General features: G+C 38.3%; 3 protein-coding genes across 3 annotated transcripts in view; 2 read left to right on the forward strand and 1 right to left on the reverse strand.

Annotated features, from left to right (window-relative positions):
* LOC141445439 (uncharacterized) overlaps positions 1-2485 on the reverse strand; it is a 49457-nt gene extending 46972 nt beyond the window's left edge. Inside the window, exon 1 of the mRNA XM_074111284.1 lies at positions 2149-2485. Coding sequence (XP_073967385.1) covers positions 2149-2174 — 26 coding nt within the window. The 5' untranslated portion in view covers positions 2175-2485. The remainder of the gene's footprint in view (positions 1-2148) is intronic.
* Positions 2486-9536: 7051 nt separating this feature from the next.
* On the forward strand, positions 9537-12700 carry LOC141442621 (transmembrane reductase CYB561D2-like). The gene is made up of 2 exons (XM_074107646.1): positions 9537-9921; positions 11573-12700. The coding sequence occupies exons 1-2, from the start codon at positions 9703-9705 to the stop codon at positions 12083-12085; spliced, it is 732 nt and encodes a 243-aa protein (XP_073963747.1). The 5' UTR covers positions 9537-9702; the 3' UTR covers positions 12086-12700.
* A 6692-nt stretch (positions 12701-19392) lies between these two features.
* LOC141445444 (uncharacterized) lies at positions 19393-22929 on the forward strand. Its single transcript, XM_074111289.1, has 6 exons — positions 19393-20317; positions 20736-20874; positions 20988-21483; positions 21636-21834; positions 22422-22657; positions 22804-22929. Exons 1-6 carry the CDS (start codon positions 19393-19395, stop codon positions 22927-22929), a joined length of 2121 nt encoding a protein of 706 aa, XP_073967390.1.
* Positions 22930-24920: the final 1991 nt, after the last annotated feature.

Consider the following 24920-nt stretch of genomic DNA (forward strand, 5'->3'; position numbering starts at 1 on the left):
CAAATTATGAGATTAATAGTATCCAAATGTTGTTTAAACCTGAAGTATTAATATGAACTTTTCTTCTACAAAACAGTTTCTACCATATATATCTGTTGGTGAAATTAATATTTACATAAAATTATTTATTTATGCAGTTGCATTTAATTTTAGCTTTACAATTAAATATAAATAATTTACTTTATGTACATTATTTAGAAAAGTTAAAACTTAACGATGCAAAACTTTTTCATTTTATTGGCAACACATGAGTAGTTTTTTTTTTGGAATCTATATAGGTGCGGCGTTGAGAATAGATTTATTTTTTCCTTTTAGTTTATGTTTTTGTTTAAGGGAATTACTTTTTTTTAAATCACCTATAAGTAAAAATAAAATAAAAAATAAATATAGTAGAGTGCTGTAGTGCTAGTAGTAGTAGTAGTAAGTGGTGTAGTAGTGTAGTAGGTGTAGTGTAAGAAAACTGGTCCTATTTATTTATTACTATTTATTACAACAAAACTACCACACTAACATTCCATCCCCTATTTTCACAATCAATAACGGGTTAATTTACAAAAGACAATAAGTAAATTTATAAATTTAGTAAGTACATAAGTATGTAGCTTCAGTTCAGTAACTATAATTTCTGTCATGTTTCAGTAAATCCCTTATTTTTAACCCATACACGTAGTATAGTGTTATTTATAGTAAGTATTGTAAGTTTTCTTTAGCACAGTGTAATGTTGTGTGTTTAACTGAAGATTTGGGGCAGATATGAATAATATGAATGTTTGCTTTCGGGTCTTGGATATTTAATATGTATTTAATTATGTATGTACCTATTAATCTATATAACTATGTTTATTTGTTGCCTTGTAACCACAGTACAAGCTTTTGTCCAATAACATAAAAAAAATACATAATTTAGTTGTTTTGATAAACAATGTGAAAATAAAATTTGATAGTTTTGATTTATCACTTACCACCTTGTAGAACGGACTGTAGGTAGGTAGATAAGTATCTGAATAGTCGTTCTATGAATCTAGTTTTCTCATACCTACTTAAAGCACAAACCAGCAAAATATTACAGTGAGTCATATTTTGTCCTTCAGTTAAGGCACTGAGTGTCCTGAGGTGAGATGGATGAGTGTCCTGTCATTTTGGTTAACTGTGACTTATACTTCTACTACCTACCACCACATGTTGTAGTCGGTTGGTTGTCAGCTGGTTAAGCTCTTTAGGAGGGATATGCAATTGGGGACAAAAATATTTACCTTTACATTTTTTGCACCTTATCCCATTGCAATAATGTACAAATTGTATTTATTACTTTGTCCTATGGCAAAGTACCGGACAGCCAGCAAATTTAAAAAATTGTGTCAAATTAAAACAAAATTTGTACCTACATAAGCAAGCATATAAGAAAAAAACACAAACATTTGTAACATAAAAAAGATAAAGCATTGAAAAGTATTATTGTGTAAGCCTGATAGCGCTCACATTACTTAAGTTTGTTTATTATATTTATTTTACATTTTTAATTAATTGATTTCTTGGAATTCACCTGTTGAAAAGTAATCCACTTTCGTATTCTCAATAATATTTTTCAAATAATTAATGCATGAACATTGCTGTACTTACAGTACCTATGTAAATTCTGTCAACCAGCATCTTCTGGCCCATGCAGCACTAAGCTTTAAATAGTTTATTAGTTTAGCAATACTTTTACAAGTTTTTTTGGGTTTAATTATAATTTGGTTTAAGTTCTTATTAATCAGTATACCTAATAATAAATCATTCATATTTTTTTGTGTTGTCTTTTTATGATTTATGTTAAAAATATTTCCATTTATTGTTTTCTTATTTATTTCGAAGGATAAGAAAAGTACAAATACAAAACAACAACAGACATTTAAACAACAGCAAAATGTGATCACAATGATCTACCTACACCTAGGTACTCATGTAAACACTACTTTCTTTAATCTAAAATTTGCGCCTCCCAACTGAGTCAACTATCGTTATTTTATTATTAAACATTTTGCGCAAATAAATATCGATCATGCATGGAGTGAGGCACTTAATTGATTCGATCGAGCTCGAGCATAACAATAAAAAATAAATAATATGGGCAAATGTTAAAAAAAATATATATTTTAAAATACTTACTGGATCATTTTGTAAAATCCAACCATGGAATCAACTGTCTAAAGTTCTACAATACCAACTTCTACAGCGACTACAACTACTACTTAATTAACTACCATCCGTTAATTTGAAGCGAAAACAAACCATTTCACTAACACATCATATACCGCTAGTCATTAATTGAAGTACTAAACACAATATTTAAACTTAGGCACCGATTTGAACACTTCAGAAATTTAATTAAATGTTTTTCTAAACAATATGACTTGCAGTATTGCACTAACTGCTCGCTCGCGATCTCCTTTGACACTGACATTTGTTTACTCGATCGATATGTCGATTTCATAGCACCATGCGCCGGCGCACGCTCTGCCGGCAATCAGACAAGTTTCGACCTGTATTGATATTGCGATCCTTGTTATTCTTAATCAGTAACCCAAGAGAGAAAGAAACGGGTATATTTCTGTTATAAAAAAAAAACAAAGGACATTGTTTCTTGCGTTGCCAGGATTTAGTTTGAGACCCAGAGCAATATTATTAGCAAATTGACTAAGGACTGATACCTATCTGAAATTATACACAACCTATTTTCGAGGTTTGATTGAGGCCGAAAATCGGAAATTTAAGGTGTCTGCTACTGCTTAGCTTGAATTTCGCTAACTTCCACTAAGTATTTTTTAATAAAGTATCTTTCGTTTTAATTATAAAAGTAGGTAATCATTGACGTTTCTGTGTCTCAGTCAAATTCAAGAACTTTTTTAACGATATGAATATGCTTTAAAAAGAAAGAACAAAAAAGATAGAAAATATTTATTTGGCATATAAGTAAACAAAGTAACAACAAGGTACACAATTGCAGCTCAGCTATGCTGAGCTACGGGATCACAGCGCTGATTTTCAGCAGCCAGCCAAAATTTATATAAAAATTGAACATAGGTACCTACCTATTTACCTATGGACCTTTATGCTTACTTTCTGATCGGAAGAGGCTACAGTACAAAATTATGTGGGCTCTCTCGCTCTCTCACTTTAACGATACCAATTTGTTAGATCAGCGCTTGTCAACTCCACAAAACTCATTACAAAATATATGTTCGTAAACTGAAAGAACCTTAGAAAGAACTAACAATCCTGACTTTAGGGATTTTTCTTAAGGCAGCAACACTGTTTACTGCGACAACTTGTCGCCGACAAGTTGGCAACATGTGCATTTTTCTCACATTTATTTATTTATTTATTATTAACTTCGATATGTCCGAACCTTACCATAGAATTTGGCTTCAAACATTTATTAATTACAAAATGAATTATGCTGAAGAAAAATATTTTATACAGAATTGGGGAAGATAGGTTTTTGACGCCTGGTAAATAAGACTTTCAATGAGGGCTATCGTTTTTTGTCTCACTAGATGGCGCACTGTTGCGTGAGGTTTTTAAGTATGGCTTTCAAACTTCAAAGTCTGTTAATAAGGGCGTGAAAACAAAGTTTAGATTAAAATCATATTTAATACACCTTAAAACCGTACCATAAAAATATCGAGCATGCCACAGTGTTGCATAGTCCTCAAAACACAGACATTCATTGCCCCGGAACCCATATTTGCCATAATTAAATTCAGATATTACAAAATATTCACAAAAAATTTCTAATTAAAAATAAACCCGCGTAGCTCACTCAAAAACTATGAGATTTGAAATTTCGGAGACCTCACGCTACACTAGCGCCTCTAGTGGCGAATTCATTCGCGATAGCCCTCATTGTCACTAAACACAGTGTTGCCAAGAAAGTCTACTTAGCTACATTTGGTCGATTTTTAGGTCCACTCATTTTATTATTTAGCCTAGAAAAGTAGGCTAGTACGCTAAGCAGTTTTCACCATTCATCCCATTCAGATCAGTCGTTAGGAATATTAGTTAAAAACTTAAAAAAAATATATTATTCAGCAACATAGCTCATCAAATCTGAAGGTTTTGCAAATAGCTTCACAGAAATTAAACCAATTATAATCGTTTCCTAGATTACGAATGCGCACAGATCTACTTAAACGTGCTTTAATTATCATAAGGGTTCAGGCCTTGAGGCCCTATACTACGAAGTGCAAAATTCGAACTTCGTATCTTGCCATCCCACTTACGCTAATATTATTTAACACGAAAGTGAGGGGGACGGTACGATGCAAACTTCGATTTTTGAATTGCGTAGTAGCCCCGTAGTAGTCAATTTTTGCACTATATTTTGATATAATAGCCACTTTGAATTAAAGCTTCTTTGCGTAGTTAAAAATTAGAAGTAAAAAAAATTGTGGCCATTTCAAATTTTCATTTATTAAGGCCAAATTTGGGCTGTCATCGGTCATTACCTTGCATATTTCGTTTTCTGGATTTTTTTTACCGTACAATGGCGAAACCTACTATAATTTGAGTAGCAACATTATTCAAATGTCATGGGCAAACAGCTAAAGAGTAAAAGAAAACAGACACTTGAACTTAGTACCTACGTGTGTTAAAATAGTTTTTTTTTAAATTTCCTGCTGAAACATGGGCAAAACAGTCAAAAGATTATTATAACCATGATAAGAAAATTCAAACAAAAACAAACAGAGAGGGAAGCCTTGTTCAAACAGAAAAAAGCGTGTTTAGATTAGATGCGGTGACCGAATTTGTAGGCTTAGTAGGCATGGCAAATATTTTGATACTAATATCCCTTTCAGAACTTACAATTTTGGTTCCTAAAATTTACTTTTTCTCATAAATATTCGTACTAGGTATTAACCTTTTTATGTTCAACATATCGTTTTTAATAATTACTTATTTTCGAATTGGCATGCGATAGACAAAGAAGCATAAAGTAGGCAGGCACGATTATTATGCCTAATCGTCACTTTTGTACGGCACAGAAGTGATATAATATCGACTCTTTGCTGATTCAAAGAGTCCTTATGCACATCGCTGAACTCTATGTACTTTATATTATTACCACTATGAATTATGTCAAACTGTCAAGCTGTGTCATGTATAATTTCTAATTGAATAAAGCCTAGCTTTATGTAAAAGGTTTATTTCCGTATTATTACAATTTATTCAATTAGTAAAATGGATAGATTCTTACGACCCGAACGTTTTGATGGTGACCCATCATTAAATACCACCGCGCCTGAGTGGGAACACTGGAAGCGGACCTTCGGAAACTTTTTGACCGCTCGTGAAGCCGCGTCCGCCCCCGCTGCAACGGATGCTGGCGCACCTGCTGCTCCTGCTCGTCTTCTTGACGCCGTCAAGCTACAACTGCTAGTGAACTATGTTTCGCCGCGAGTTTTTGCATACATCAGTGATTGCACAACGTATGCCGATGCCATCGCCATCCTGGATGCCTTGTATGTAAAACCAAAGAATATAATATACGCTAGACATGTACTCGCGACGAGGCGCCAGCAGTCAGGAGAATCTATCGACACATATCTTCAGGCACTCAGACAACTATCTAAAGAATGCCAATTCAATTCCGTGGACGCTGAAACGAATAGAAGTGATAGCATACGTGGAGCTTTTATAGCCGGGATCAATTCATCTAACATTCGTCAGAGACTGTTAGAAAATTTGACGCTGACCTTAGAGCAAGCCTACAATCTAGCGCTATCTATGGAAACAGCTGAAGCTAACTCGGTGCTATTTAATAGCCAATCTCCAATTGTCAACTCTATGTCTCATTCTTCAAAAACCAATGAAACTACCACTCCATCTACTTCTAGATCTCTTGAAACAGTAGCTGCAGCACCTAGATCCACGGAAACAAAATCTTATCGACGCAAGTGCTTTTTCTGTGGCGGCCCTCTTCATGCTCGCAAAACCTGCCCGGCAGTTGATGTTGAATGCCATGCTTGTGGTAAGAAGGGTCATTTTTCGACTGTTTGTCGTAGCAAAGGTCAAAACAGCGCCGCCACCTCAAGTACTGATGATGGCTGTAAGCACTGCACCGCTTGCATAACAGCTGCTTCACCTACTTCACTTCAAAAAGCTATGGCTGAAGCTTACATCAAAGGTGTTCGTGCTGACGCTTTAATTGACACGGGAAGCAGCATAAGTTTCATAAACGAAGAATTCGCAAATCTGCTAAAGCTAAGAAAGCTTAACTGTCAACAAACAGTGACGATGGCTTCACTGTCTTTGACATCACAAGTAAATGGCCTCACCCGCCAAACTATTCGCATAGGGAAGTACTCTTACGAAAATATTGAACTCCTAATCGTAAAGGATTTGTGCGCTGACATGATTATCGGTCACGACATATTGAAACTGCACTCGACCCTGGAGTTTGAATTTGGTGGATCGAAGCAAGCGCTCAAAGTTTGCTCTGTAGCCGAAGCAACCGTACCTGCGGTGCCGTTGTTTCCGAATCTTACTCTAGACTGCAAGCCGATCGCCATAAGATCTCGCAAGTACTCATCTGAAGATCAACAGTTTATCACGTCCGAAGTAGAAAAATTGTTACGAGACGGCATAATCGAAGAGAGCCAATCGCCGTGGAGAGCGCAGGTCTTGATTACTAAGAACGCCAATCACAAGAAAAGAATGGTGATTGATTACTCGCAGACTATTAATCGATATACACAGTTAGACGCTTACCCTCTGCCAAATATAGAAGAAACTGTTACTAAGATCTCTAACTACAATATATTCAGTGCTATCGATCTTCAAAGTGCTTATCACCAAGTGCCGATACTTCCTCAAGAGAAAATCTACACTGCATTCGAAGCTGCAGGAAATCTTTACCAATTTACTAGAATTCCTTTCGGCGTCACAAACGGCGTATCTGCGTTCCAAAGAACTATCGACTGGGTGATCCGGAAAGAAGGATTAACAGGGACGTACGCCTACCTCGACGATATTACCGTTTGCGGTAAAACACAAGAAGATCATGATGCAAATCTCGAAAAGTCTCTCAATGCACTCAATAAGTACGGGCTTACAATAAATAAGGAGAAAAGTAAGTTCAGCCTCAAATCGATCAACATACTGGGATACTCTATTGACAACCACATTATCAAGCCTGATAACAATAGATTGCAACCTCTGCTCGACTTACCTCCGCCCAATGATATTGCATCACTCCGCAGAACTTTGGGAATGTTCGCACATTACTCCAAATGGATACCCAATTTTTCTGAGAGAATTCATGCTCTAGCTCACGCCTCGCAGTTTCCTTTAAGCGAAGAAGCGGTAAAAGCTTTTGAAATCTTGAAATCGATAATCGCCAAGTCTTCCGTAAATACTATTGATAACAACGTGGGTTTCACAGTCGAAACAGATGCCTCTGAACATTCGATCGCGGCTACTCTATCTCAAAACTCTAGGCCAGTTGCTTTCTATTCTAGAACATTAAATCACTGCGAACAAAAACACTCTGCCATAGAAAAAGAGGCCTACGCCATCGTTGAGTCTTTAAAAAAATGGCGACATTTCCTGATCGGAAAATCTTTCAATCTTATTACTGATCAAAGGTCTGTCAGTTTCATGTTCAATGCTAAGCTGCCAAGCAAGATAAAGAATGAGAAAATTCAGAGATGGCGACTTGAACTGGCTCCGTTCAAGTACGACATAATTTACAGGCCTGGGCGAGAAAACCACGTCGCTGATGCACTGTCCAGAGTCTCTGCTAGCATGAGTCTACAATCACGAAGTCTTAAACTAAAGGAGTTGCACAATCATCTCTGTCACCCCGGTGTGACAAGAATGCATCATTGGCTCAAAACTAAAAATCTGGTTTATACGATCGAAGAGATAAGGGCCATGACAAGCAATTGCCGAACTTGCGCAGAGATAAAGCCAAACTTTTTCAGAAATCAAGACCCGCTCCCTGAGCTTATAAAGGCCACTTCACCTTTTGAGCGTCTTAGTATAGATTTTAAGGGCCCGGTCCCAACAAATACCAAGAATCGGTTCATACTTACTGTCATCGACGAATATTCACGTTTTCCATTCGCCTTTCCATGTACTGATGTAAGTGCGAGGACTGTAACTATGCATCTGAATTCGCTTTTCATGATATTTGGTATGCCGGCGTATATACACTCCGACCGGGGATCGTCGTTTATGTCCTCAGAAGTTAAAGAATTTCTTCACTCACGAGGTATCGCTACGAGCCGCACTACCGCCTACAACCCCCAAGGGAATGGCCAGGTGGAAAAATTAAATTCAACACTATGGAAAACAGTTCAATTGGCTCTACGGACCCACAATTTGCCGAAGGAAGAGTGGGAGAAAGTCCTTCCATTCGCTCTACATTCCATACGCTCACTGCTGTGTACGGCAATTAATTGTTCACCACACGAGAGGATGTTCCGGCACAGCAGACGCTCTCCTAACGGAACCTCGATGCCTACATGGTTGACTGGAACAGGGCAGGTTCTTCTACGCCGCTGTGACCGAGCCAGCAAATATCAGCCCCTAGTGGAAGAAGTGGATCTGCTAGAAGCAAACGCAGATTATTCATATATTCGGCTCCCTGATGGCCGTGAAACAACCGTGTCAAATAGGCACCTAGCCCCGATTGGAGGTCAGGGAGAAATTATTGCCCAAGAAACAGAACCTGATTCTAATACGCGAGAATCCCCAATAATTACCCAAGATATCAGCCCCGAGCACCAATCTGTGTCCGGAAAAGACAGCTTTACACCTCCTCAAGATGTTGAACAGAAACAGTCTGAAGTGGCTCCACTGCCAGAGCCAGAAACGTTGAGGAGACCTGCCAGGGCTCGGAAACCGCCGCACTATCTCAAGGATTACAGCATGAGCGTGTGCTGTTCTGGTAACTGTGGAGGAATCTTCTCAGAGCCGCGGAGAATGATATAATATCGACTCTTTGCTGATTCAAAGAGTCCTTATGCACATCGCTGAACTCTATGTACTTTATATTATTACCACTATGAATTATGTCAAACTGTCAAGCTGTGTCATGTATAATTTCTAATTGAATAAAGCCTAGCTTTATGTAAAAGGTTTATTTCCGTATTATTACAAGAAGCTTAGGGGCTGTTTCACCATCCATTGATTAGTGTTAACTGACGGTTAAATATGATGCCGTCTCCGTCTTTTCGAACAAAACAAATAGAGACGGCATCACACCTAACCGCCAGTTAGCAATGATCAATGGATGGTGAAATAGCCCCTTAATATATGGTGATACCTGGTGATACCATCTGCATTTTTATTTTATTTTCCACGGTTTTGCAGGTTCATCTTTCATTAACCAGACTCTAGCTAGACCCTGTCAAATTTTCCTTCAATGGACAGAGGCATTTTTACTACAAAACAAACAACTAACATACAAGCCAACTTTAACACAAGTAGCCTTTTGCATTGATTTGACTACTTTTAGTTTCAGTTACCTAGCAACCCTGCTCAACTGTCATTGTCATCTTGTTTTATTGTCGTCACGAGAAGTCAATAATCCGAAAACACCATTCATTATTACAGGCAGTTGTTCGTAGGATACGCCTTTTGAAAACTCCTATACCACTTGTTGCGTTGCTGAGCGAACACCAAATACCCACGTCACAGTTTGACTTGAGCTTTCGGATGGAGAGGCTTGACGGTGAAACAGAAATGCCAGCAGCAGAGCAGAATTCCGAGCAGTCTCGTCTAATCGGCTCCAATATGCCAAGCAGAATAAGCTACATGAATCTAGTCGGCAATTTGAGTGCGCTGATATTCGTCGGTATAATTATTTACTGCTGTTGTGCTAAACAGAATGGATCTGTATTATTTGCATTTCATCCAATATTAATGGCTCTTGGGGTAAGTGACGCGTAGATATTTTTTTTACGTAGGTAGTAGATAAACCGCTAACAAGATTTTTAAATATTTTGTAGTGATGTTTTTGTATCATTTATTTATTATTTATTGCTTGTGCTGTGATAAGTAGATTAAAAAATTAAAATTAATTGGATATTAGTTATTATTATGGTCTGTTTTTTAATCCGAGATACTAAAATGACATTTCATGTGTTACCGTTTTTTTGCGTCTCTTAAATAGTGATGTGCCGCAACCAGTTATCACCGAAAGATTTTGTAGGTTCCTATGTTATGTGTATAAAATATTAAGATATGAACGGATCTGTGACGTACGAACATGTACGGCACTTAGGACATTCTAGAAAAGGTAAAATGGGTCTTATAAAAATGTGACCGTTTTGGAGATATTTCTACTTTTTATAGATATGTAAGTTTCAATTTCATTCTAAGTACGATCCTCCTCAATGCTTACCATAAAAACACACATACCATAACACGAGAAAATGCACTGAACACATCCAATCACAATATGAGTAAAGTAAAGAATGTTGAATATGAAAAACATGAATGACGTTGTGTGATATCTGAGGGGTTACTACGAAAATCGAAGTACATATCGCAACGTCCCTTTTACTTGCGTATTTAACGACATAAGCGTCAGCAGAAGAGCAACATACAAAGTTTGAGTTTTGATCTTCTTTTGGTATAGGGCTTCGTAGGGGCCTGACCCTATATTTCGTAGTATAGGGGTAAAGGCCTTCGTTGGGGCCTGACCCTATACTACGAAGTGCAAAACTCGAACTTCGTATGTTGCCATCCAGCTGACGCTTATGTCATTTAATATGCGAGTGAAAGGGACGGTGCAATACGAACATTGTTTTTCCAGTTTTGTAGTAGCCCCTCTGTGTTATGATTTTTTACGTTGGCACTAAGTGATGAACACTGTCAGCAGCAGGGTTACTACGAAACTCGCATGTCAAAGTTCGTTTCGTGCGTTCCAGATGACACTTATACTATTTAATACGAGAGCGAGAGGGACGGTACGATACGAACTCCGAGTTTCTTAGTAGCCTGGTATAATTAATCAAAGAACACTGTATTTTTACCTGTGCTTAGATTTTATCACCTTATCGTAAAAGTGCAATATATTTTCATAATAGAAAGTAGAATATTAAATGCTTTAATGTTATTTTTGCTATCATAAAATATATGTTTAACCAATTATTTACAATTATATCGGAAACCGAAATCATAGAGCAGCACTGTTTGTTTTATGCTGGCCACATTATTTTTACATTTGACATTTCAGACTGTCATTAAATTTTAGTATCTAGGTTTCACAAATAGACCATAGGTATGAAGCCAACTTTAAAGATTGCATTGATAAGCATAAAATGTAAAATGAATATTTTATTAGTTAAAAACCATAGTGTGACTATTCCTTGACATAAATATAAATAATGTAACAAGTTTCTTTAAACTTGTTTATATTTATTTATTGTACAATAACTTTTATAAAATTTTAATGGAATTAAGTTTATTTAGTACACTGGCTTTCTCAACTTTTTTTTATCTGGGTACCAGTGACTAAGCAAGTTTTATTGTTAACCAACTTTAAAAAAAGGAGGTTCACTATTTGTATTTTTTTTTACAGTGGACTGTTTTTATTACCTCAGCTGTGAATTCAATCACCCCAGGAGATTTAGCAACAGAATGGATGCCCATTCGTCTAAGGAGTGCACGCCACTGGGTCTTGCAAATTATTTCTGGTATAGTTATACTGACTGCATTCTTGGTTATACTTTCAAACAAAATAATTCTTGGCAAGGATCACTTTGTGACACTACATGCAAAATTTGGACTAGCTTCTCTAATATTCATGGTCATTACTATGACAGGAGGTCTGGGAGCTTTATACAGCCTGAAGTTAAAGCATTATCTGGCTCCTATTTACACTAAACTATTACATGCGTCTGTTGGTCTCCTCACCATCACTCTTGGCACTGTCACCATCATTCTAGCCTTTTACTCAGAGTGGTTTGATTTTGGTGAGGTGTTACGCTACACTAATCTTGTGTTGGTGCTCATTGTCATGCTCTTCACAATATTGCGCCCAACTTTAAAAGTTTACTTCCGTTTGATGGAAAGAATTGAAAATGGAAATTAGTTTAATCATTTATTGCATACTTGAAAAAGAGTAAACATATTTATATGTGTTGCTTTGGCCTTGCATTGTGTTTTTGAGTCTGTTATACTATTTTATAGTAAGAAATTTTTAAAATTTTTACTACCATGTTTTTTAAACAAACAGATCAATATTTTATATAGTTTATTATACATAATAGATAAGTAGAATTAGAATTTAAATGTTGGTCCAAGAACACATATTACTTGCATAATATTTTCTGTTAACAACAACCCTGTGAAGAATTTTAGTTTCTTAGTTAAGATGGGTAAAATAACTTAATTAATGTTGATATGGCTTTTATATGTTGTCTTCCTATCTACAAGACTATTATTATAACTTATATGTTAAATGGTTGAGAGTAAAATAGGCATTTATAATGTCATAATAATCATGTACTGAAAATTCACATCTGCTCTTGTAGAAATTAGTTTATAGTTATTTAAGGCCATTGATGATAGATTTCTCCAATAGCACAAAGTAGTTTTAATATTTTTATCATAAAGAAGACAAAGACATTCTTAGATTCTTTCTGTAAAAAATATATTAAGAGACTAAAAGTACAGACATAGTTTATGATCAATCACACACAAGACACTTTAATATTATAATATGTCATAATCATAACATTTTGTTAATATTCAAATTGTAAAAACTTTATCATCCCAGCCTATATACGTCCCACTGCTGGGCACAGGCCTCCTCTCAGAACAAGAGGGCTTGGGCCATAGTTCCCACGCGGGCCCAGTGCGGATTGGGAACTTCGCACGCACCATTGAATCGCTTCGCAGGTTTGTGCAGGTTTCCTCACGATGTTTTCCTTCACCGCAAAGCTCGTGGTAAATTTCAAATGTAATTCCGCACATGAATTTCGAAAAACTCAGAGGTGCGAGCCGGGGTTTGAACCCACGACCCTACTTGAAAGGCGATAGGTCAAACCACTAGGCCACCACGGCTTCAAACGGCTTTCGGCTTGTAAAAACTTACTATGGGCTAATTGGATGGAATTTGGTTTTAACTTTAACTAAGTAGGTACTATTAATCATACCAAAACTAAAAATTTTAGAACAGAGATATTTACATGTTTTGATATTCTCTTGTTTTAAATCTTAATCATTATCTTTCCAGTGATATATTTTAAAATTGCATGATCTTAATTGTTACCAAATTAAATTAAGTATAATAACTTGCCATCAGTAACTAATTTATACTAAATAAATAGTTATTGTATACGATTTATTATTTGCTAAGGGATTGAAGATCTATCTTATAAGTTGTCACAATTCAAACAATTTTTGGAACAAGTGTTAATGAATAAATGTATTTTTTTACTTTTTATTACTATCGTAACTATGTGTTGCGTAAATAAATAATGTTAACTAAACTAAACTTGGCTCGATTTTAAACTCTACTACTTCACAATCGCATGGTTCTATATTTAGAACAAAAATGGGAAGTACTTGTACCTACCTATCCTTAATTTCTTCATTACTACTTCATGTAAATCAAAAAATTAAAACAGTTTGTTTTATCAAAATGATTTGTCAAAGTGTGAAGCATTACGTTTCTAGTCATTTGAAGGCTCACCAAGTGTATTATTATGGTATATGTTTAATATTTAGATATACACATGTAATATTTTATTTTAATTTGCAATTGAACTGGGTTTTAATTGGTGCTTTGAAAGCTATTGTTTAATTATTCATAATAAGTTTTATTTTGAAATAAATAATTAGTAATAAAATGAAAGTGGAACATGCACAAATATTTGTTATTTAATTTGTTATTCATATTTTAATTAATGATTAAGTTTAGTACATAGTCCTGATTTATAACCATTTAAGACTCCTACAGCTGTGCCAAATTGTGAAATGTCAGTCGACCAAGAAATTGAGCTCAATGTTATTTCCAAACAAAAAAACATCCAGTCTATTTTCATCAACAAATCAAATTCCTAATCAAACTGCGTCAAATTTACTTAATGCGACGAGCTGGCGACGCGCACCTCATTTTTTTTTTTTTTTTACGACCGACCACTATAGTGACTTTCATGGTCGACGACTACTAAACTGGATTGTAAAAAGGCAATTCAATTACAGTGAAATAAAATAAGTTTGTTAGGTAGTTTTGTTTAGAAGAGAATCCTTTATAGGGATATGTTCGCCTCTGCCTCTGTACTATCTGTATCGACTATGTATTTTTTTTTTTCAATTTATGTGCAATATAAAGGGGTTTTATAGGTACTTAATATCCATATTATGGTTATGGTAGAAGTGCGCTTAAAACGCGATAGCTAAAGAAATATAACATGTATGTGCTGTGGTTACTTAGACGTCTCAGGATTACCATTTTTTACATTTACATATGCAAAACAAATCAGAACTCGTGTTCTGTACACCTTTTTATTAACACTTACACGAATTATAAGCTATATATGGTTACCCTAAATGCGGGTGCAAGTTATTTAACGAGCTTCATCTTCGCGTACATTTGTTAAAACAGCATTTCGAAAATACAAACTGAGATATGGATGCACAGAAAAACCAGAAAAAGAGGCCAGCGCTGGGAAAAGACTCCAAAAAAACAATCATAAAACAGCATTTTTTAATTAATTTGTTTGCAGTAACATTTCATTGCCCCCCTCTCCCTCCCCAAGCGCATATACACAACAAATGTATTAAGTACTTAAATTAGTTCAAAGTTTTATCACGACGTTGTATAAATTTTAGCAATTAATTTGTCCACCTTGGCCGCTCCAAAATATCTAATGGCGACTGTACACCTACATATTAATTGTACATCTACCTTAATTAAATCACGTAACCAGTAATTTGAAAATATTTTTGTAAATGTAGGTAGCTGTGAATCAATACTTTTTGATTTATTAATTTTCGATAACAAATAGTATATTATTATTCAATATGTTTCTTTGTATATCTTATTATATGGGCACGGAACTTGCAGTTTAGTTTAGCCTAAATGCATAAAATGTCTAATGTTACAAACATATATTAAAATTAAATATTTATCCAATGAATACAACTTGTTATTTCTTTGTTCTTTGAGTATTTGGTTGTCTATACTATTATTACTAGAGTAGGACAAGTACACTCTGCTTTTCACTTTGATTGCGAGGCAATGAGGGCTATCGCGTATGAATTCGCCACTAGAGGCGCTTGTGTAGCGTGAGGTCTCCAAAATGTCAAATCTCATAGATTTGGGTGAGCTACGCGGGTTTATTTATAATTAGAATCGTTTTGAGAATATTTAGCAAAATCTGAAATTAATGAGGGCTATCGCGTGTGAATTCGCCACTAGAGGCGCTAGTGTAGCGTGAGGTCTCCGAAATGTCAAATCTCATAGTTTTTGGGTGAGCTGCGCGGGTTTATTTATAATTAGAATAAATTTATGAATATTTTGCAATATCTGAAATTAATTATAGCAAATATGCGTTCCGGGGCAATGAATGTCTGTGTTTTGAGACAATTTTGTCTTTCGGAAACCTTTGTCTTCCCTTTTTTCCGAACAAAACGGGGACTATGCAACACTGTGGCATGCTCGATATTTTTATGGTACGGTTTAAGGTGTATAGATTTTAATCTAAACTTTGTTTTCACGCCCGTAATAACAGACTTTGAAAGCCATACTTAAAAACCTCACGCAACAGTGCGCCATCTAGTGAGACAAAAAACGATAGCCCTCATTGAAAAATGTGAAATTCATCTACCTATAACCGTTTTTATTCGATTTTTTTTTAAGCTTTACTTGTGGTTGCGCAAGCCTACACTATCTGGTAATGAGATTTAATTCCGAGATTTGACTATTCCCCAATTCCCAATTAGACTTCCCAAAAATTACATCGTGGCATTCATAATCATTAACGTTGCATGTACAATAAATTTCAAGTCTAATCCTAGCGTTTGAAATTTTGTGTCTTTATTTCGATCCCGTGGGATAATCGGGATGAAAAGTAGCACGTGTTGTGTTATTCCAGATGTCCAGCTATTTACGTAGGCACCAAATTTCATCCAAAGCTGTGCAGCCGTTTTAGTGTGAAAGAGTAACAAACAACAATACCGTGGGAATTTCCAAAAATTAAACCGTTATTGGCGTTGCATTGAAAACAATTGTGCCAAATTTCAAAATTCTTAATCAGTAATCAGTAACTTTATTTGCTAGAACATAGGTAGGTACAATAGTGGATGGTGGTATTTTACATTTTGGTCGCTATGTCTTACCCGCAAATGCAGGTGTACAAATATTTATCTATTTATCCTAAGTAATTTTTACTATCCCAATTAAATAAAAACAATATTAAAATTATAATTTAACAATCCATAACAATTAGTAAATGTCAAGAGATAAGTATAATAATGATGGAGTAATATAATATAATAATTATTTAGCTTAAATTTAGACTTATAAACTATTTAACCGCTTCGTTCAAAAAAATGTGTAACAGAGTAATAGCATTTACTAATTAATAATTCAGTCATTTTCCTTTTAAATATTTTTAAATCTAGTTGTATAATGTCCTTCGGTATCTTATTATAAATGCGGGGAGCCATGCCCAGCAAGCTTTTTGCAACTAGAGCTGTTCTCTTGGTGGGGGCACGCAAGTTGTGCTGGTATTGAGCTCGAACAGGCAGTTTCCGCCCGCGAGATGCTAACACAAACAAATCGGGATTGCATTTGACAAACAAAGCTACTTCAAGTATGTATAGTGAAGGCAGAGTAAGTAGTTTCAGAGCTTTGAATGCCGAGACACAACTTTCTTTCGGTCAAGCCAAGCGGTTAAGATTTCAAGTTTTATTCGTGGGAACATTGGGATAAGAATAGGGAGCCGAGCCTAGATATGTGCTATTCCAAACGTGTTCCAAACGTTCGGCTACCTATATAGGTATACAATACCAAATTTCATCCAAATCCGTTTAGCCGTTTTAGCGCAAAGGAGTAGTAACGTATATACCTACACTTCTAAACAAACTTCGCATTTATATTGGTTGGTTGGTTGGTGTAGCCGGGCCTAGAGATCTGGCAGATATCTACCCACTACTAGATGTCGCTATTATGAACAATTTTCAAACTACATCGTATTTTTTAAAATGATGTAATAATATATATATTTTAGGTTTTTACTCAACAATTATTTAAAACTGGTTTCAACACACTTATTTAATATTGTTTCATCATATTTATTTTTTCTTGACAGTTTTATATCCACATGCTATTGTGTTTTATCTGTATCTATCCACCGGAATCGGACCCTATTTACTATGTAGGAAGTGCAAAATTCGAACTTTTTTTTTTTTTTTTTTTTTTTTTTTTTTTTTTTTTTTTTTTTTTTTAATAGCTTCGCGCTCTTGGCGCATTTAGCAAACGGGGAAACGGAATTAGATAAGGGAAATGCGTAAGATCGGAATTTAGAAAAATGGGTTGGAAAAGATCAGGAAGGGTAAAGATAAATAATAATACTTATAGTTTAATATTGTTATGAGATAGAAATGTAATATAGCTTTAAATATATATAAGGAATTATCATTAATTACAAGGAGGGATGGAACAGATACGGAAACGGAACGCCAAGGAGTGACAGCTGTTGTAGAAATGAGAACGATCATAAAGTTGTCGACTGACCGCTTGACTTCCTTGGTGTCAGCACGTGTTTGTGTCGGACCTGCGAAATTTTGTGGCCTAGTGCTATTTTTTTTCGTGTTTTTTGTGTTACCCATCGGAATCGGCGATCAGTAAGTGTTTTAACCAATTCTCGTACGCTGTTAACCCCGCTATGTCTCATTTCCCGCCAAAACCTCCAGACATAACCTCAGTTATTGGGGACCCGGTTTCCGCCGGCCCACCGGTGGATTTGTCGCAAGACAGTCAATCGGAGGGGCCGATGGAAGCCGAGACATCGTCACTGGGGACAAAAAGGAGGGCTACGGTGCAGGGTGGATCCCAACCTCCGACTAAGTTGGGGGGCAGGGCTCCTTCCGACTCCATAGCTCATCTTTATGAACACCCGGATCTTAAAAATGGACGAAAATACACTTCCAATGACGGAGGACCTTTCCTAGTCCATGTTTCCAAACCTGAATCCGATCCCTCCGCCGGTACCACCCTAAACCCCATTAAGTTTGGCCAAGTGATGGTTAACTCTCGTGTTCAGAACATAACGCGAGACGGTATAAAAAAAGTAGGTAGAAACCGCATTAGCGTTGAATTTAATACGGCAGAGGCAGCAAATGCCTTCTTAGTGGACCCTTTACTTGCGTCTAAAAACTTTGAAGCAACCATACCAACGTTTAATATCACCCGCATGGGTATTGTCAGAGGAGTGCCAACGGACCTTGCCCTGGATGCATTTGTCAGTGAAGTAGAGCTTCCTTCTGGCTGTGGGGTAATCCTCAAAGCCAGGCGACTAAACCGCAAAGTCCACAAACCTGATGGAGTTGAGTGGATCCCTACAGGAACTGTTGTAGTTACTTTCAGCGGCCAGGTTCTTCCGTCCAGAATTTTCTGCTGCTACACATCTTTGGTGGTTGAAAAGTATCGTTTGCCCACAATACAGTGCCACAGTTGCTGCAAATTCGGACACATATCAGAGCAGTGCCGATCAAAACCAAAGTGTTTCAAATGCGGTCAAGAACATACAGGGAAAACATGTGTTGTGCAGGAAGACTTAGCGTTTTGCTTGTTCTGCTCAGGCAGGCACTTCGCTACTAACAAGACCTGCCCAGAACACACTCGCCAACAGGCTATTAAGGATACAATGTCTGAAGACAATATTTCTTACTCTCAGGCATGCGAGAGGTTCCCCCCCGTGAAGAGAACGTACGCTGATGCGGCTCAGATGCTCCCCCCTTCCCAAACAGACCATATTTTGTCTCAATCGCAAAACAACTCCTCCCTCCCCCCCACCTTCAGTCAGTCCCAAAGCTATAGGAAAACCGTTTTCACCCCAAGGTCCCCACGTCGCCCCCTAACACAAGGATATGACCGCGCCGCGCACAACGCCTTAATTAGTGATCGGAACCCTCCGCCTCCTAGGACTGGTGCTGCGCTCCAGTCCCCTAACTCCCCGCTCTCACCCTCCTGTCATTCCCCACACAACGATAACCTGCTGGATATGTTGCTATCCTTGTTGATCAATATGTTCAGCAAAATGGATGAATTCCCACTACCGCCCAACGTCGCCAATAAACTTTCCCAGTTTCTTTCAGTTGTCAAAATTCCATCTCATCCAGTGGAACAGTCACAGTCTCCGCCCTAAGAAACACGAAATTCTGCAAATGGTATCCTCGTATGACCCTGCTGTCTTTGCCATATCGGAGACCTGGTTGATTCCAGGATCCCGGTTTCGGGTGCCTGGCTTCTCGTGCCTCCGACATGACAGAGATGACGGCTACGCTGGAGCCGCTCTTCTCATTAAATCTTCTATTACGTATTCTCGTATAACTCTTCCCCCTATCGCCCGTGGTATTAATGCCGTCGCCGCCAAGATTATGGACTTTTCCGTTCTTTCGATCTATATCCATGATCCTCACTCTATTAATATATCAGACCTCGAGCACATATTTTCTGCCCTCCCGGGCCCGTTCCTCATCTTAGGTGACTTTAACTGTCACCATCTCATGTGGGGTAGTGCCGATTACGACGCTTTAGCCTGTGATCTCGTTGACCTGATGGAGGACAAAAACATCTGTCTTCTCAACGATGGTTCGCCGACTCGCAGAACGGCTCCAGGCCTGAATCCTAGCGCCGTGGATCTTTCCTTGTGCTCTCCACAATTTGGCACCCTTCTCTCGTGGTCTGTTCTCCAGGACTCCTATGGTAGTGACCACCTACCCATCTTAATATCCTTCCCTACATCCTTTTCCCAACCCAGTTCTCCCCTAAATACTAGTAGGTACCTCTTGTCCAAGGCAGATTGGGATCAGTTCGCGGCGGACTTGGACGCAGCAGTAAGGAAAATGCCCACTGTCTTACCTGAAAATGCTCCTATTTGTCATGACAATCTAATCGACGCCTTCACAGTTGCAGCTAACACAAATATTCCCCCTAAAAAACGCTATAAGGCTAGGTCCTCTCCACCTTGGTGGGATTCTGAATGTTCGGACATGATTCGCCAAAGGAACGAGGCCGAGAGAGCGTATTGTGGAAATATGTCCCTGGATAACTTTCTCGCATTCAAAAAGACGGCAGCCCTGGCGAAACGTATGTTCAGAAAAAAAAAGAAATCGGGATGGTTAAACTTCTGCCAAAATATCTCTCCTCGCACTCCCTCAACTGTACTATGGAAAGCCATAAAACGCTTCCGAGGGTCATTCATAGCCCGCGATGCGCCAAGTAACGACTCCTCAGCTTGGCTCACGGCATTTATCGACACATTATCTCCCCCTTCTGTCCCTCATATTAACTCTCTCCCTTCCCGCTATCCTCTGAATTGCCCCCAGAACAGTTTTGACCAACCGTTTTCCTGGGCAGAACTTCTGGCATCGCTTGACCACCTTAAGAACTCTGCTCCTGGTCCAGATAGTATCCCTTACGCCTTTCTTGTCAAATCTGGTCAGGTTACAAAAAAAATACTTCCTAGACCTTCTAAATCATTTTTTTGATCTGGGTTTCGTTCCAGAGGCTTGGAAAAATCAAATTATCATCCCTTTACATAAACAAGGAAAAGATCCTCTCCTTCCTTCATCCCACCGTCCCATCGCTTTATCATCCTGCCTACTCAAAATCCTGGAGCACATGATTAAGAAGCGTCTAGAGTGGTTCGTAGAATCTAAAAAAATCCTGTCCAAAAGCCAATTTGGTTTTCGGAGGGAATGGGCACCATGGATAGTCTCTCGATATTAACAACCGACATCAGAATCGCCTTTTCAAGGAACGAGTTCCTTGTTGGTGTATTCTTGGACATATCATCCGCATATGATAATGTCATACTCTCCTTACTCAGAGATAAGCTATCTAAGCTGAGTTTGCCGCAGAAGCTGACGCATTTCATATGTAACTTCCTTATGGAACGTTCCATCGAGGTGAGACATAATGGTTCCCATTCCACTCCGAGACTAATCTGGCAAGGTCTCCCACAAGGATCTGTATTAAGTCCCCTACTCTACAGTTTGTACACCCATGACCTAGACGAGGCTGTTTCACCGTTCTGCAACATTCTACAATACGCAGATGATATAGCATTGTATTCATCGTCCCACTCCGTCGAGGTAGCTACGTGTAACTTGAACCAAGCCCTATTCTATCTGGGAGAATGGCTTGCTGTTCATGGTCTTTCCCTTTCAGTTCCCAAATGTAGCGTGGTCCCCTTTACCAGAAAAAGATCGTTCTCCCCTGTGGAAGTCGCTTTCAATAATCAACTGATCCCTGTTAGTAAACAAGTTAAGTTTTTAGGCGTTACGCTTGACTCTCGTCTTTCCGGTATTCCCATATTGATTTGACAGTTAAAAAATGCCAATCGAGCATCAACATTTTACGTTGTCTTTCGGGTGTGTGGTGGGGTGCTCACCCCTTCTCCCAGAAACTCCTGTACAATGCGATAGTGCGCAGCGTCCTTGATTATGGCTCTTTTGCTTTAGAACCTTGCAGCAAGGTGGCCTTAGGTAAACTAGATAAAATCCAGTTCCAATCCCTCCGGGTGATCCTGGGGGCCATGAAATCCTCCCCGACCAATGCCCTGCAAGTAGAAGCATCTGACCCCCCCTTTTCCTCCGACGGCAGTATCTGGCTGACCGTTTCTTCCTTAGACTTTCCCTTCTGGACGACCACCCCCTTTTACCTAAGCTTCAAGAACTATCGCGTTTAATTACTGACAGCGGATTCTGGTTTAACAAAAATCCGCCATGCCTGATAAATAGTTTCCGTAAATTCAGTAGCCTCCCGGACCCCTCTTTCACATGCTCCCGACTCCCCCTCTTCGCTCATAGTTACGATGCTCTTATTTTTCAACCGAACATAATCCTGGACTTTGGAATATCAAAAAGTCAACCCGGTGCGAACAATTCCTTTTTGCGCAATATCGAAAACTTCTGGCAAGGCTGGACGCTATTATTCACGGATTCCTCCAGGCTCGTACTTGGCGGGGCGGTGGGTTCGGCAGTCTGGATCCCGAGTGACTCAGTTATATTGAGCTTTAAATGCCCGCCTCGCACGTCGGTCTTTACCGGAGAGCTAGTTGCTATCTTGGAAGCCGTTAAGTATATCAATGCCCATGGGATTAGTCGATCGATAATTTTTACGGATTCTCTTAGCGGTTTACAATCAATCAAGGCCAACCCGTTCTCTGCTAAAATTAACTTTCCTTTAGTGTTACTCATCAGGCAAACCCTATTCGAAGCTCATCTCCGCAACATTGAGATCTCATTATCCTGGATCCCCAGTCATTCTGGGATCGAAGGCAACGAGACCGCTGACGCCCATGCTAAAGAGGCCGTGGAAATCGGCAGTTTGGACCACTCCCACTGCTACTTCTATGACCTCTTCTCTGCCGCCAAATCCGATCTTTCCTCTACGTGGCTCCGTCATTATGAGAGCTCTTTATTGGTCAAAGGCCGCCATTACGGGGATATCCAGCCAAACATTCCCCCCAAGCCTTGGTTTTACCGGTTTCGCCAAGCGAACAAACAGACCACCTCAGTCATCTGCAGACTACGTATAGGACATACTTGTTCTCCCTCCCGCTTGTATAGATGGGGCATTGTCCAATCCCCCCTCTGTTCATGCGGCCTGGAGGAGGGTACTGCAGATCATATCCTTTTAAACTGCCCGATGAGAACTACTTCCCTATACAACATCCTCCCGCCTTGTATTCCTAAACCCACCAACCTTAAAACCCTCCTACTCCATGCCTCCTCTAACAAAAAAATCCTTAACCTCCTAATTAAATATATAACTAAAGAAAAAATAAAACTTTAGGTGCTTTTTCGCTTTTGTCGCTCCCTTTGATCCGATCTGTAATGTCTAAATGTTTTGTACTGTCTTCTATGTTTTGTGCTGTCCCTATGTTTTGTGTATGTCTATTGCAGGTACGCAACAAACTCGCTTCCACAACCCCCGTTTAGAAATCTTATCCAACCGGTCTGACACAATATACACTTTGCTGCTGTCAGGTGTCATTGGCAGTAATGGACGCTAACCAAAAGCGACCGATTGCCACTTAACAAAAAAGTTGAAGTTGAAGTTGATCATAAAGTTGACAGGCGAGGATTATGTGATTAAGATCACAGGGGACAGCTCCACATTCACATGCCGAGCTGTCCACTATGCCCAATCTCGCAAGATGTTGGGGTGTGCAAACATGCCCCATTCGCATACGAGACATCATGTTGTTGCAGGCTTACAAAGATAGATTTTGAGAAACCAGGGCTTGGCAGGGATTGCCGTTGATATCCCGATAACGCAAACCCGTCCTTACATCATTGGACGCCCAAAGCTGGCTCCAAGCCTCTCGTAAGTATATCCTTGCAAAGCTACAAGATCCTCAGCTATATTTTTAAACGGATGGAGGTCCCCACTATCTTATCGCTTCGCGAGCTAATTGTCCACGCGTTCGTTTTCCCTGGATCCCCCTATGGCCAGGGATCCAGGCAAAGGAAACTAAGTATCCATTCTGATAGCATTTAAATAGAAGGCTTCGTATTTTATAGATATGGGGATTGTTAGATTTGTTTTGATGGAATTTAGCAATTGACTGCAATGAGCTCAGTGAATCCGAAAATATAAGTGTTTTTGAGTGCATTAAAACTATATATTCAACTGCTTTCAGATACCAAAACCACCTCCAGTATACACAGATGATCTTCTGGTGGAAGGTTAATTTTTGTACAATATTGTACTGAAATGCAATCACCAAACGCCAACACACCATTTGAGGAGACCTTTGACAGCATCTGTGTAAATATGATGGACATCCCAGCTTTGATCAATAACCCAAAAACTGATGATTATTTCTACATCATTTTTAGAAATACTATATTTAGGGCGACAGATGTATAAGAAATTAATGATTCATATTCATGCTGATAAATGGGGAGTTAGAGGAATTAATGTGGGTGCAGAAATAGATTGTATTTATCAACAGCTTTTTATTAAACAAGGAGGCTTCTTATGTTGGCCAATATTTTTGAGGAGGCTATTTTGCAGAGATAGACGAGGCAGGATAGACCAGAGCTAATGATTGGATAGCTGAGTACTCGGAAGAGATATCTATCGCTAAGAATTGACGCCCGTAAATATAGTGGAGGGTCCGCATTCACTTGAAGTGCATTAATAGACTAGATTTCAATGGCCCCAAGACAATTCTAAGAAGCTTTAGGACTGGATACCTTTCAATTTCTTGCAAGCAGCACCAACTTCCAGGGTCTAGTAAAAAGTACCATATCTAAAATGACTTCTTATCAAAGCATTGTCAATAATTTCAGGCATGAAGGATGTGCCACCCACCAACCCTTGAGACACACCTCAGAATATTTAATGTTTTTTCAATTTTGCAGCTATGTAATCACAAATTGGCTGACCTGTTATTTGCTATCTAAAATTACACCTAAAAATTTTGTTTGATTTTTAACCAAAATTACTTGACTACTAAAATTTAACACTAATAGGGAGGGAGTCGCTTTTTCTGGTTAACAATCCACCCACACTTTTGGACACAGAAGCTCCAAACCATGGAGTCTAACCATGTCTTTAACAGCCCTTAAAGAAGAAGTGAGAGACTATTGCTAGCTTTTTCAATGGAGCCATTAATTGAGTATAATTAGTAAATCATCAGCATTTGTAAAACTCTGACAAGATCCATATTTAAAGA

The sequence above is a fragment of the Choristoneura fumiferana genome, chromosome 2 (genome assembly GCF_025370935.1).
Source record: "Choristoneura fumiferana chromosome 2, NRCan_CFum_1, whole genome shotgun sequence".
Taxonomy (NCBI): domain Eukaryota; kingdom Metazoa; phylum Arthropoda; class Insecta; order Lepidoptera; family Tortricidae; genus Choristoneura; species Choristoneura fumiferana.